At 38.3% G+C, this 15,121-nt stretch overlaps 1 protein-coding gene across 2 annotated transcripts; it reads left to right on the top strand.

Annotated features, from left to right (window-relative positions):
• The first annotated feature begins 10,738 nt into the window (after positions 1 to 10,738).
• Positions 10,739 to 14,463, top strand: LOC103947469 (trifunctional UDP-glucose 4,6-dehydratase/UDP-4-keto-6-deoxy-D-glucose 3,5-epimerase/UDP-4-keto-L-rhamnose-reductase RHM1). Of its 2 annotated transcripts, none has more exons than XM_009358377.3 (3): positions 10,739 to 10,895; positions 11,965 to 13,556; positions 13,663 to 14,463. In XM_009358377.3, exons 2-3 carry the CDS (start codon positions 11,982 to 11,984, stop codon positions 14,125 to 14,127), a joined length of 2,040 nt encoding a protein of 679 aa, XP_009356652.2. In that variant the 5' UTR covers positions 10,739 to 10,895; positions 11,965 to 11,981; the 3' UTR covers positions 14,128 to 14,463. The 2 variants fall into 2 exon arrangements, with proteins under 2 accessions (XP_009356652.2, XP_048434382.1); XM_048578425.1 differs by lacking the exon at positions 10,739 to 10,895 and adding an exon at positions 10,996 to 11,589.
• Positions 14,464 to 15,121: the final 658 nt, after the last annotated feature.

The following is a 15,121-nucleotide window of genomic DNA, read 5'->3' on the forward strand; positions in this document are numbered from 1 at the left end:
TATGGATTGTCACTTCGATGAGACAGTCTTCCCATCGTTAAAGGGAGATAAGATCACTAATGGTCCTATAGAACGTTGCGAATTATTGTGGATTACTCCCACTATATCTCATTTAGATCCCCCACACCTCAGTCTGAAACTGAAGTGCGACGTATTCTAGATTTTCAGAGCATTACTCAAAGCATGCCAGATGCTTTTACTGATCTAGCAAATGTGATAAGATCACATATACCCGCTGCAAACGCACCTGCAAGGATTGACATACCTAACTTATGTCATAACACTGCCTTGGAATGACGAATTGTCCCCAAGGGTGGGGCGGCCGCACCTCCTATACGGCAAGGTACACTGGCGGCTAGCCAATCACATGCTCCTACCCTGAAGCGTGGCAGGCTTCTTAGTTCAAAAGATTCATAACCCTAAAAGAGGAAAACGGAATAAACTAGTGAACCTAGTCTGAATTCGACCATTGCTTACTCATCTGTTCCAACACATAAGGTTGTTCTAGATTACGGTGATGTTTTAGATGAAACATGCTGGCCTATCGAGAATCGCGAGATTTCGGTCCATTATGCAGTTTTGGATGAGGTTTGGAATCGAAATGAGATGATTGTCGACGATGCATTTGCGTATACCATTGCTTCCAACATCATGCTTAGCGATGACATTGAACCACGCTCCGTTGATGAATGTCGACATATAACAAATTGGTCAAATTAGAAACAAGCAATCCAAGTCGAATTTGATTCGCTTGTGAAACGTAAGGTGTTTGGGCCTGTAGCTTATCTCCACCACATGTGAAGCCTATGGGCTACAAGTGGGTTTTCGTGAGGAAGCGTAATGAGAAGAATGAAATAGTGCAATACAAAGCATGCCTCGTAGCACAAAGCTTCTCTCAATGCCCTGGATTGATTACGAGGAGACGTATTCCCCTATAATGGATGTCATAACATTCCGATAACGTTCCACTACCTCATAGTGTCTCGACAAGCACCAAAAAATGCTATCAAACTCGGTAATACTCAGATTACCATGGTGAAACTATAGAAACTACTGTCTCTTCCTCAGCTGATAACTAGGGCTCAAAAAGTGTGCACTAAGAGTCTCATGAATGTAGCCTAAGTCATCTGAGAGTTACGGGGGTGAAAACCCGTCACTGACTTCCACCAATATCTCGCATTCCCTTGAAAGAAGTAACCAGCTGTATTCGCCCATTCAAACAATAGGCATATCATGCTCTCTAGGGTGTCTTCCATATTTTCTAACCAATCCTCAGCCTCTTCACAGGTTCCAATTACATTAAGTTCTGTAATGCCATGGCTATGAGCAATCTCCATATATGTACGACTCGACCTGTTATTACCAAGAAAGCATTTCGTATCATAGAGGTCAATTGTTGAATTCCTCCTATTAAACCAGAATGAGGTCATCGAAGTACATTCCTACCAGTAGGATGGATGATTTTGATAACAAACAAATAAGATTTAGAAGGATGAAAGATCGTGACCACAAGAAAGCTTATGATTACAAAATGGAAGAATGAAGTCCTAAGTATGCTCTGATATCAATCTAACATGCCCCGATCCTAATGTCTGAGGGATAGAGGGATGGCCACGTGCTGGCCGACACCTGAGGGTGACACAAGCCATTTAATGAATGCATATACTGAGAATATGTGAAAGTCATGCATATAAATTTTGCGCATAACTACGCAATGTAATATTCAAATACAAACTTAACAGAATAATATAATAGTGATAATGCATGGCATGTTCAGAGTATACATCTAATTAAGAATACAAGCGAAATGTGCTATTACAAGTGATGTCAAGCAGAAAGGATGACACGATATCATTGGTAAGGAAATGCCTCGTAGCTCGAATCGTATGCCTCATTCCTATGTCCTGAGGAGGCGCAAAACAAACATGAGTGAACCAAGTTGATATATATGTAAAATGGAAACAGTTATTCAACAACATACTAACCCCCAAAGTTTATGAGAACTAATAGCATAATATGTGATAGGTTTTCCAAAAACCCTAGCATGCCATAAAACCTTTCATAACACATATATCATATATAATGTGTTAACTAGTAGTATCAAATCGCCCGTAGGTAGGACATACGCCTATAGCGCCTATAGGCAAAACATATACCCATAACCAGAACATACGCCCATAAGTAGGACTATCACGCGCCCGTAGGCAGGATATACACTAGTAGGTAGAACATACGTTCATAGGCAAGACATACGCCTGTAGGTAGAACATACGCCCGTAGGTAAGACATACGCATGTAGGTAGGACAGTGACCACTAGATACACACAAAAACATTGAATATAATATTTCCAACATAAGTACATATATCTCAAAACATCTTCATAGTATATAGTCATCCATCATATATACTACAAAGAGTGTAAAAACATGTTCATAAATAGTATATAGTCATCCATCATATATATTACCAAGAACATAAATTTGATAAAGTATGGTATTCTAAAATATTCTCAGTAAAGCATGATAATCATAAGGTGTAAATATAATTTACTTATAAAACGTAACTATAAAATCATGCTTTTCATGTATGCATTTCTACTATTAAAACATGCAATTTAAAAGGGGTTCACTCGCAGATACTCCATCGTCGATGAGCCATGCAAAATAGGAATGACGAAATCACTGCTAATAGTCGCACCTAAGTACATAAAGGGTCCAATTAATAAAACTCTATCATAACGATTGAATTTCAAGAAATAGACGTCATAAATGGATTCAGGGCGTCAAAAAACATAGGGGGGACTTACAGTACCCCCACGCGCCGCCGCAAGGTGACGGCTCTGACAGCCACACGTCGCCGCACTGACAACCCTTCACTCGCACGTACACGCAGGCCCACGTGTGGCTTGGGTTCCTAAGATCCGACTGGGTTGGGCCGGATCCAAGTCTAGGCCGAGACTTAGTTCTTGGGCTTGGGCCTATTAAGTTTGGGCTTGGGTTCAACGAGCCAAGGCCCTAGTTGGCACGACCTAAGGGCATAAATTCAAAGGCATTTAGGCTTGAAAGCCCGGCCCAAGTCTCTGGGTTTGAGGACCCAGTTCTTTTTGGGTTTTGGGCTGAGGGGAATGGGCCGGGCTCTAATGCTCTTGGGCTTGGTAGCCCGACCTAAAGGTTTGGGCCAAAAGACCTGGGTTTTCGAGTTTGGGTCATTTTGACCTGATTTCGACGGAAGGGAAGGTTGGAGCTTCCCAAGCTTCGTTCAACGTCGATTCTAAACCCTAGGGTATGATCTAGCTACCAAGTTGAAGAGAGAGGTGAAAGGGAAAGATTTTGTACCTATTTCACGCTATGAGGTGGCCGAAGTCGACCGAATTTTTGGCTCAAAAGCCAAGAGTTCGTCAGAGAGGTTTGGGTGGCCTCTAGGTGTCTCAGTGCTCCATAGAGGAAGAAGGTCCAACACGATGGTGGTGGTGGTGGTGGTGGTGGTTCCATGGGTGTGTGTGTCGCCAGGAAAGAGAAAAGGAGAGGGGTCCAAAAGAAAGAGTGAGTAAGCTAAAAGAAAGTATGGTGTTCGGGGGAGAGAAGAGAGAATGAGGGGGAGGATAGAGGGCTACCACGTGGCAGTCATAGAGGAGGGGAGAGTTAGGAGAGTCCAAAAAGGGGATCCGGATTGGGTAGGGGATAAGGGGCAAAAAATGGAAATTTCATACTCCGTTAATATGTGAACATACATAATTTGGGATGGGGTTTCACACAACATGAACATGCCATCGAATTCACTACCAACACTTGAGCATACCTTTAATTACTTTACTATAGAAAATCCCACAGAGTGCGCCATCATGTAAAAGATAGCTACAATTTCTTTTCTACTTTCTTGGTCAGCTAGAATTTTTAGAATTCTTTTATTTTTCTTTCTTTTCCCTTTTCGGTTGAATTTATGTTTTTTGTTATTGGATTTTCGTTTATCAATAGTCACTAATATTAATTGTACAGAATGAGGTGACTAAAGCTTTAAACAATGGCTAAGGGGATGGGTAATGGATAACCCTTTACCCAACCCTTAATCACTGTCAAGGCTTTAGCCACCTCATTCTGTATAGCTAATGTTTTTTATAATGATATTTAATGCTTAATTAAAGTTTGTGATATAATGCTTAAATTTTGTGATATTTATAGTGTTTAAGCTTGATGTCTCTATTTCTGTCTCATGTATGATGAACTTTACTAATTCAAATTATCAACAAAATATGATATTAGTAGATTATCCTGGTTGGTAGGGCATTCGCTCATTATGTTTCCATTCAAACTCTTACACCTTTGTCAATATAGCTTAGAGTAACAATATCGTTTATAATTTTATTTTTAATTAAAAAAAAACTTAAACAATATACACTACAAAAGTTAACAATAGTCATTCACATTAATTATATAGAAGGAGGTGGCTAAGGCCATAAACAGTGGCTAAGGATCCACCCCTTAGCTACTGTTAAGGTTTTAACCATCTCATGTTGTACAACTAATATTAGTGATTATTATCTACTTTATTGTAATGATATGTATATATAGTTCTCAAATTTAGCCCCAAAAGCTCAATTATTAGATTTTTCCTATTCTCTAAATAATAATCAATCAAGCAAAGATGAGCACTAAGAGGGACATGCACATGCATACAAATGTGAAATTGGCTGACTCATTGTCATCAGGATCAAATTGACCCTAATTGTGATTGACAATGTGTCAATGTCCCCTCTTCAACACCAGCCACCATCAAGTGAACATATTTCCGAACGCGGATTCTTATGGAAAAGGATCCTCGTTGGACCTTTTTTCTGGGGATTTTAGGAATCTCGTAATCATGTTCGTTCATTGTACATTGTGCGGACATAAATAATTTAAAATTTAAATATAAATAGTACCTAACGAAAACTAACCGCACGATATACGATGAATGGACATGATTACGGGATCCCTAGGAAAATTATCCTCGCCGGATCCTTTTCTGATTCTTATATTTGAAATTTTTAACTTTGAACCTTAGTTTGTCCCTTCTAATCAATTGACAATATGCAAGAAGTTGAATTAATGAAAAATAATTTTTCCATTGTTGTAGGAATAATTTACTGAACAATTATGGAGGCCAGAGAAAGAGAGGGTGAGGCACATAGAGAGATATGTAATTGTGAGGTGTGTTCTATTCCACCCTATTGTGCCTTTATTTATAGTAGTAGGGAAAGTTAATTTCTCACCTTAATAGGATTACACTCTAATGGGATAATATCTAATCCTAGAGAATATTCCAAGATATCTCTAGATACACTAGGATTTATACAATCACATTCTTAATCTAATAAGACTGCAACATCCATATCTTTTTCTGGGGAATGAGAAATGAAAATTTTATTTCTTATGCTTGGTAATGATGGAAAATTAACAAGAAAACACTAAAATTTTATTTCCTATGCTTGGTAATGATGGAAAATTAACAAGAAAACACTACCTTTTGGAGATATAATGGACAATGGTTATATTTTCCTAATTTCTATGGCCAAGGAACTCATTTCCCAAGCACCGGCTTACCAAACACGAAAACTATAACAATTGCTTGCTGACAGCCTTGGCATGAGGAGGTTGTTTCATGATAAATATTTGGGTTTGCCGTTCCTAATCAGGAAATCAAAAAAGGAAACTTTTTGCGTACGTGAAGGATTGGCTTTGGAAGAAATTACAACGTTGGAGAGAAGGATTACTAAGTTGTGTGGGGCGAGAGATGTTGGTGAAAATTGTTGCCCAAGCTTTGCCGATGTATTCCATGCAATGTTTCTTTCTCCCTAAATCCTTCTGTGAGGAGTTAAATATGATGATTGCAAAATTTTGGTGGAGTGGTGATCCGGACAAACGGAAAATACATTGGCTTAATTGGCGATGTTTGTGTAAGCCTAAAAGTGAGGAAGGCCTTAGATTTAGGGATCTTTATACGTTTAACCTTGCTTCGTTAGCAAAGCAAGCTTGGTGTTTCATGCATCAACCTGAGTCACTTGTTTTTCGAGTATTCAAGGCTCGATATTTTCCTACGACGAGTCTTTTGGAGGCTCGGGTTAACGTCAACAGCTCCTATGTGTGGAAAAGCATTGCTTTATCACGAGGGGTGATTCAGAAGGGAGTTCAGTGGTAGGTGAGTAATGGGAGGAGCATACGCATGTGGCAAGATAATTGGGTGCCGAAAGACCATTACTTTCGAGTTTTGACCCCTCATCTGGCTCATTGGGGTATTGAAGCTACGGTGGATATTCTTTTTTGGAATGAGTCGAAGCACTGGGATAAACAGTTGTTGGATGAACTTTTCTCATCGGAGGAAATGGAGTTACTTTGTAGTCTTCTTCTTAACTTGAGGAACGTGGAGGATCGTCGAATTTGGCACTATGAGCGAAATGGCAAGTTCACTGTGCGGAGTGCATACCATGTAGCACAGGCCCTTAATGTATCTAGTGGTGCAAATGCAGCAGCATCGTCTTCTTCTTTTGGTTGTGTGGGGGAGAAGTTTTGGAAGAAATCATGGGCTACATGTGTTCCATGAAAGGTTAAGATTTGTGCTTGGATTACGTGTTTATACGCGTTACCTACACGCTCGAGTCTTTGCAAATGGAGAGTGATGAGTGAAGATTTGTGAGTGGTTTGTGGTGGGCAAGTTGAGTCAGTTGAGCATGCTTTGCAAGATTGTAGCTTGGTGAGGGCGGTGTGGTTTCAAAGTTTGGGTCTGAGAGTGGAGCTGGATCATGGGCTGCCTCTAGTGCACTGGATCTCTCGTTTATCTATGCAGATTTCGTCATTTGGTTTTGAGTTTTGTTTGATGTTGATTTGGGCTCTCTGGAAGCAACGGAATAACATGGTTTGGAACGGTACTTCACTCCTACCGCAAAGAGGTCGTGACAAGAGTTGAGGGCTAGTTGATTGAGTTTCAAAAGTGGCATAAAAGTGTTGTTAAGAAGACTAGCCTAGAGGTGCAACAGTGGCAGAAACCTAAGGTTGAGTGGTTCAAGTGTAATTTTGATGGGGCATGGAATTAACATGGGTTATGATGGGGTTTTGGGGTGGTAATTCACAATGATTTGGGGGAGTTTGTGCTTGCTTCTGCAGGTCCCATTGAGATGACACAATCTGCATTCCATACAGAGTTGATTGCTCTTCGAAATGTAGTTTTATTGGTTAAAAATAATTGTCTTGTCGGCTGGAAGGTTATTTTTTAAGGAGACTGTAGTTTGGTGCTTACGACATTAAAGGATCAAGGGGAACATTGCTCATCCTTTGGTCCTGTAATAAACGATGTTAGGTTCTTCATAGGGATGGCTCACTTAAGGTTTACCCATGTGTGGCAGGAGGGTAATTCAGCAGCACATCGCCTTGCTCGTATGGGCAATGGGAGTTCTCAAGAGTTTGTGTGGTTTGAGGAGCCTCCAGATTTACTCCAAGATATTTTAGTTGAGGAGGGATTGTAAAGACACTCTTTTTCCCTTCAACCAGGTTGAAATTCCCGGCAATGCATGTATGGGTAAGGGGGCATCCTCGCACTAAGTTACTTACGGATGTATGCATGCAATCCGGGAACACTTTGGGGTGAACACCCATCCGAACAAGTAGGGTCAATAGTTCAGCATTTAGGCCGTATGCACACTATTCTCAGGTTGTACGTATCCTTCATTGTTTAATGAATATCGTACCATTCTCACAAAAAAAAAAAAAAAAAAAAAATCTCACTTTTTCTCGAACCAAATGCACCCTATTGTTTTTAGCTAGCTCAAATTTGTTAACAATACTAGTACTCATGCATACAAGATTTTGTGTTCGATTTTATCATCACGTTCCATGCATTGTCCTTACTGAATTGTGATCAAAATTGTGGAAATTTGCAATTTGCAAACTATTGAGGAATTGGGAAGTTGCTTGAAGGTTTTCTTTTATTATTTTATAAAAGAACTCAAAAGTTCTGTCCTCTTTTTCTTGTCGGAATGCCGCCATGTGTATACTATAGTACTATTCTACTAGAAGGTGGGGGCTTTCGCTTCCCTACTCTCTTGTTTCCACTGCAGAGGTAACAAGGGTTTGTGGGCAGTGTGAGCTTGGTTGTTTCTTTCTTATTCACCACGTGAAGAGATGGATCTAGATACCGTGACGTTTTATATTTATAATACAACATAAGAAAATAATATATGACATTGCACTATTGACATAAAAATCCTACAATAACAGTGTCTATAACATAAATTCGTACAATCACTTTGGACCAAAAAAACAAGGTACTGCTATTCATGTACTTCTTTTTACTTCTAACACACATCACTTTTAACTTTCGGTTATCAGATCGAATAAATTGAAGAACATTAATGTTAAAAATTAACAAGGGTGTTTAGGAGATAAAAATGAAGATGTGAATAGCACTATCCAAAAAAATATCATACAAATTTGGGTAATGCTATTCACACACTTATTTTTACTTTTCACACACTCCTTTCAATTTCTGGCCGTCAAATCAAATTAATTAAAGAAGAGTATTGACCAAAAATTAACAAGAGTGCATAAGAAATAAAAATAAGTGTGTGAATATCATTATCCTACGAATTTCTCTTTCAAATTAAATGCAAAGCATTGAAACAATGGTGTGGGTGGGCAAAACTTTGCTTTCTCATTTGGAAAAGGAAAAAAAACATTGATGAGAAGCACAAGCTTGACATTTCTGCACAGCATGTGGTCCTGTGAAACCTTGTCATAATATATAATATAAGGCACACAGGAAAAATGCAACCCTTTGCCGATCTGATTGATTTATGCAGCATTGTGCACAACATTATGACATATATGGATGTGCTTTAGGTGTGTTTTGTTGTTTGTTGTTTGATAATTGAGACATATGTGGCACTTTTTTTTAAAGGTGAATCATTTATTCCATAGGAAATAATCTATATAGTTGTTTTGGAATTTAGGTATTATGATTTTTACCACAAATGTTCCTTGTTTTAGAGAAACTCTATGATGGACCGACCTATATTATGATCAGGGCGAATGATAACGGAATATAAAACAACAAACGTAATAGTTAAGGATCCAATGACTAACATCTCAATGCATACTAATGTTTCGCCTGAAAGCAATGGTACTTTTGTTTTAGTTTTCAATCACGTAACGAGAGTAGTAGAAACAATCATTTCAATAGGTAAGTATTTTTTTCTGACGGATACTACGTCTTTCCAATGATGAGCCTAATTTATCGTCAGTTGAAATTAATTTTTCTATTGATGGGGCCTATCCATCACAAGAAGATTTCACATTAATCTACAACCGTCGATCACAACAACACTAAATTTTAGCCAACAGCATTGATACATTGTTGTCGGCCGTATACAGAGACATCAAATCTCAGGAATCACCCTTAATTTGACTTGATTAACTTGATTGGTAAGTTAATTAAAACATAATTACCATTTTAGTTGTGAACCAGTGGCTCTCAGCCTTCCAAATCCATCGCTACCGTCCCTCCAAAAAACGCAACAAACATTCCAATAAAATATTTCTAGGTTACAAATTTTTAATTGTCTCATATTCTACCTTAAAATTTTCAATTGTATAAATCTATCTCTTCATTTTAATTAATGGGAAGAGATCCTTTTCGGATCTCTCCCACCAAATTTTAGAGATTCGGAGACTCGGATCCTTGAAATTTAATGCAACGGCTACAAATAGGGAATTCTTCTAAAAGTTATAATAATTGTAGTCATTTGATCAAATTTTAAGAATCCGAATCTCTGAATTTCTAGGATTCAGTATATCTTCCCTTAATTAATGACGTTGTATATGTGGATTGACGATAAAACAGACTTGCACATTATGGACCGAATTGTGTAATTGATTCTCAATCTAGGACACAAAGCATTGATTTAGGTTAATTTACAGAACGATAATGAGTTTTTTTTTTTTTTTGTCTAAGTGACAAAAGTGTGGCTTACAAATTATTTTATTAATAATTTTATAATAGACGTGTCATCAATTTAGTGAACAACGAATTGCGAGACCATCAAATAACTTAGATGCATATATTTGGATAATATTAAAAATTTAATGATGTAACAAAAAAATTGAAACTTCATAGACCACTTTAAAAATCGCTCTCAACGAGGATGTGAAATATAATTAACCAAAAAAAAAAAAAAAGAGAGAAAATTGTAGCAATAGTTTTTTAACTTTAACTCAATTAGAGTAATGGTCATTCAACTAAAAATCTATGACAATTGGTTCCTTAACTCATCACAATGTGTAGTATAGCCCTTTTTATCAATTCCGTCAGAATTCCGTCAAAATATGTTATGTTGGAAGGAAATATTGCAACAATTGTGTTAAGGTCAATGGACTATTTCTTTAATTGAGTTAAACTTGAGGGATCATTTCTCTAATTGGATTAAAGTTGATAGACCTTTGCTACAATTTTTCACATTTGGTTTTCTATATTTGCCCATTAGTTCAACCTCACATGCATTGCACGTGACTCATTTTGATGGAAATTCTAACGAAATTGACAAAAAGGACTATAAATGCATGTTTTGATGAGTTAAAAGACTAATGGTATGAGTTTTTAATTAAGGGATCATTACTACAATTATATTAAAATTAAAAGATGACTGCTATAATTTACTAAAAAGGAAATATATAGTTGTAAATGCAAAATTCAATTCTTTTGTGATGCGTATCTATAAATATCCCGTTCTGTACCTTCCCTCTTCACACGCTCTCATCTCCTTCTCTCTTTTTTCTGGTCATTTCTCGTCTTGCTTCTTCAACCTGTCTTAAATCCAGCACAGGACAAAAGGCCGCGAATTGTACTCAAGATCCATTCCAATCCAGGATTTGTAAGTCAATAAAGCTTCAATCTTTCATGTTTTTCTGTAATTAAACTTGTTTAATTTACTTAATCACGGATCAGTAGCTGTTAATCAAGGAAGAACTCCCTCGATGTAGACTCAGATCTCCTGCTTATGCATGGAGTAATTCGAATTTAAGCGTGTTTTGTTGGGTTGAAGCTAGTAAATTCAATGTGGGTTGTTATTTGTTTGCTTTATGAATGTTGGGTTTTTGGCAGGTTTTGATTCTTTTTTTTTTTAGTGGGTACGGTCTGGGTCGGTTTTGTGCTGCATTTTTTTTTTTTTTTTGGATCCTGGTTGATTGCAATTTGCATTGCCGGCGGGGGTTTCTGGTTGCTTCGTTGGAAAATTGGTTTCGAAAAACGAAATGATTGTTTCTCTTTGAAAATCAAGTCAGGAATCCGTTAAACGAAGCTATCTTTATGGCCTAATTAATTATTCATAACAGTTTCTTGTTCCTTCCTAAACTCTGCTGTTTTTTTTACAGTAATTCTGCAGTTATCTTTTAATCTGGCGGTTTTCGTTCGTTTGATGGTTATTAAATGTATTATCAGCTTATTTTGTGTCACCTTTAACATGACATGAAACGTGAAAATCAGATGGAAGGGTTGTCTTCCTTCTGTATTTTATAAGTGCTGATTGGAGAGGCATGCTAAATTTCTGCTAGTCCTTTCGGATCAAGGTTTGCATCAATGTCTATACAAGCAAAATAACTTTACATTTTAGTATTTTGTTTTTTTTTTTCCTTGAAAGACTAATGCAGCAAATTTACCTCCCTTTTTTTAGGTTTGTTTAGAGAATGGATGCCTATGCACCAAAAATCTGTTTTCTTTACATTGTTATCTCACTTGAATATGAGTCTAAGAATGATGAAGGTCTATTAAATTCTTAATGATAGTTTATAAAACATAAAAGTCTCAGTAGCAAGTTTGTTTTGTCCGTGAATTTCCATTTTTTGTTTGTGTCAATGGCAATATATCTTCTGGATTTGTTAGCATGCTTTCTTTTAGTTGAGTTTTGGGATTCTTAGTCAACCTTTGTATGCTGGATTATGCAGAAGTCCTTTGGATCAATATGGATACTGCGTATAAACCGAAGAACATCCTCCTTACTGGAGCTGCTGGCTTCATTGCTTCCCATGTTTGCAACCGGCTTATCCGGAACTACCCTGCCTACAAGATTGTGGTCCTTGACAAGCTTGATTACTGTTCAAATTTGAAGAACCTAAATCCTTCAAAGTCGTCTCCCAACTTTAAGTTTATCAAGGGAGACATAGGCAGTGCTGATCTTGTCAACTTCATCCTTTTGACTGAGAACATTGACACAATAATGCACTTTGCAGCCCAGACCCATGTCGACAACTCTTTTGGTAACAGCTTTGAGTTCACCAAAAACAACATCTACGGGACACATGTTCTTCTAGAAGCTTGCAAAGTCACTGGTCAAATCAAAAGATTCATTCATGTAAGCACAGACGAAGTCTATGGGGAGACAGATGAGGATGCTGTGGTGGGAAATCATGAGGCTTCTCAGCTTCTTCCGACAAACCCCTACTCTGCAACTAAAGCTGGAGCAGAGATGCTTGTTATGGCATATGGGCGTTCATATGGATTGCCTGTGATAACGACCAGAGGAAACAATGTTTATGGCCCCAACCAGTTCCCTGAAAAGATGATTCCAAAATTCATTCTCTTGGCTATGCAAGGGAAGCCTCTTCCAATTCATGGTGATGGATCCAATGTCAGAAGTTATCTCTATTGTGAGGATGTAGCAGAGGCATTTGAAGTCATTCTCCATAGGGGTGAGGTAGGCCATGTGTACAACATTGGGACGAAGAAAGAGAGGAGGGTGGTTGATGTGGCCAAGGAAATTTGCCAACTATTTTCTCTGAACCCAGATACTTATGTAAAGTTTGTAGAGAACAGGCCCTTCAATGATCAGAGATATTTTTTGGATGACCAGAAGCTGAAAAGCTTGGGATGGTCAGAAGGGACTTTGTGGGAGGAGGGTTTGAGGAAGACCATGGAATGGTATGTCAAGAATCCCCAATGGTGGGGAGATGTTTCTGGGGCACTGCTCCCTCATCCAAGAATGCTCATGGTTCCCGGAATTGAAAGACAATTTGATGGTTCCGATACTGGCGATTCTGCTTACCCTTTGTCAGCAAGTGATTCTAGTCCGAGCAAAATGGTTGTTCCAGCTCCAAGGAACATCCAATCTACTGAGAAGCCATCTCTGAAGTTTTTGATTTATGGTAAAACAGGGTGGATCGGAGGCCTTCTTGGGAAGATTTGTGAGAAGCAAGGGATACCCTATGAGTATGGACGGGGGCGTCTTCAGGAACGGTCACAGCTCATGGCTGATATTCTGAGTGTTAAACCAACCCACGTTTTTAATGCTGCTGGAGTGACTGGCAGACCCAATGTGGATTGGTGTGAATCTCATAAGCCAGAAACAATTCGGACCAATGTTGTTGGTACATTAACCTTGGCTGATGTCTGCAGAGATCACGGCCTCCTAATGGTGAATTATGCCACTGGTTGCATTTTCGAGTATGATGATGCCCATCCACCAAGATCGGAAATTGGGTTCAAGGAGGAAGACACACCGAATTTCACGGGCTCATTTTATTCCAAAACCAAAGCCATGGTCCTTTCTCCAACCATCATATCTATTACTGTGATAATCTTGAAAGAAGTTTTTAAATAGCTCCCAAATTCCCAACTGATATCTCTTTCCCATTTTTGTGTAACAGGTTGAAGAGCTTCTAAAGGAGTATGAGAATGTTTGCACTCTTAGAGTTCGAATGCCAATATCATCTGATCTCAGCAACCCACGCAACTTCATCACAAAGATCTCGCGCTACAATAAAGTGGTCGACATTCCAAACAGCATGACAATCTTGGACGAGCTTCTACCCATTTCAGTTGAGATGGCCAAGAGGAACTTGAGGGGCATATGGAACTTCACAAACCCCGGGGTGGTGAGTCACAACGAGATTCTGGAGATGTACAAGAACTACATTGACCCCAGTTTCAAGTGGACTAATTTTACTGTGGAAGAACAAGCCAAGGTTATCGTTGCGGCAAGAAGTAACAATGAGATGGATGCATCAAAGCTGAAGAAAGAGTTCCCGGAACTGCTCCCGATCAAGGAATCGCTGATTAAATACGTGTTTGAACCCAACAAGAAAACATTTGCAGGTGGAGCAGCAATTTAAGTGTCTCATGAAGTAGACCTCGGTACCGATCCTATGCATTTGTTTATTTATTTATTTATTTATCCTGTGGGAATTAGCTAGGGTTGTAGTAATTCTCATGTTGTGGTTCCATCAGTCTCATCCTATGAATTAAGTTAAATTTGTTTCTGTGATAGATTAGGATAATTAAGTAAGTCGGTGGCATTGGTTCTGGTTTGTTTAGTTATTCTCATGTTTTGATAAGAAGCTATGGAATTGCTTCAGAATACTTAAGAGGGTCTACTGTAAGTTGGGGCATTGTAATTTTCAGATATGTAACCAATAAAATTATTTTTATTTAAACAAGAGCTTTTTTTATTTTTTGTTTTTTGTTTTTTTTATAAGAATCAAATTCCTACGGTGAGCCAAAACTTGAGTTCTATGAGACTAATTTTAATTCTTTAAGTATTATGTTATAGAAATCAGACTCAAAATACTCAATCATACAAGTACATATACATGTGACACTTTAGATGAGATATCTGGCCATCAATATTCTTTAATTGAAACCTTATTTGTTTTTAGTTTTTTATTGAAATCTCTTACATTAATGTAATAGTGTAAGTTACTATATTTTTTAAATTAAAATTTATATTTGTTTATATTAATGAGATTTTAGATATTGTCACATCCCAGTCCCGGCTTCGTCGTAGCACGATATTGTTCGATTTGGGCCCCGGCCACGCCCTCACGGTTTTGTTTCTGGGAATTCACACGAGAACTTTCCAGTGGGTCACCCATCCTAGGAATTGCTCTCGCCCGAACTCGCTTAAATTCAAAGTTCCGATGGAATCTGAAGCCAATGAGTTCTCAAAAACCCTCGTGTTGTATGGTGGTGGGCATGTACATATAAAGTAGATCACTCCCTCATCGTTGGTCGATGTGGGATGTTCCAATCCATCCCTTTAGGGGCTCGACGTCCTCGTCAGCACACTCGCACCACACGGCAGAGTGGCTCTAATACCATTCTGTCACA

The sequence above is a fragment of a genome, unplaced genomic scaffold (genome assembly GCF_019419815.1).
Source record: "Pyrus x bretschneideri cultivar Hongxiangsu unplaced genomic scaffold, Pyrus_bretschneideri_v1 Contig12, whole genome shotgun sequence".
Classification (NCBI taxonomy): Eukaryota; Viridiplantae; Streptophyta; class Magnoliopsida; order Rosales; family Rosaceae; genus Pyrus; species Pyrus x bretschneideri.

Bases quoted from the DNA above. Each gene is read 5' to 3' on its own strand.
- LOC103947469 (XM_009358377.3), top strand. From the start codon at position 11,982: ATGGATACTGCGTATAAACCGAAGAACATCCTCCTTACTGGAGCTGCT. The intron at 13,557-13,662 runs GTCCTTTCTCCA...TTTGTGTAACAG, and splicing joins ATTCCAAAACCAAAGCCATG to GTTGAAGAGCTTCTAAAGGA.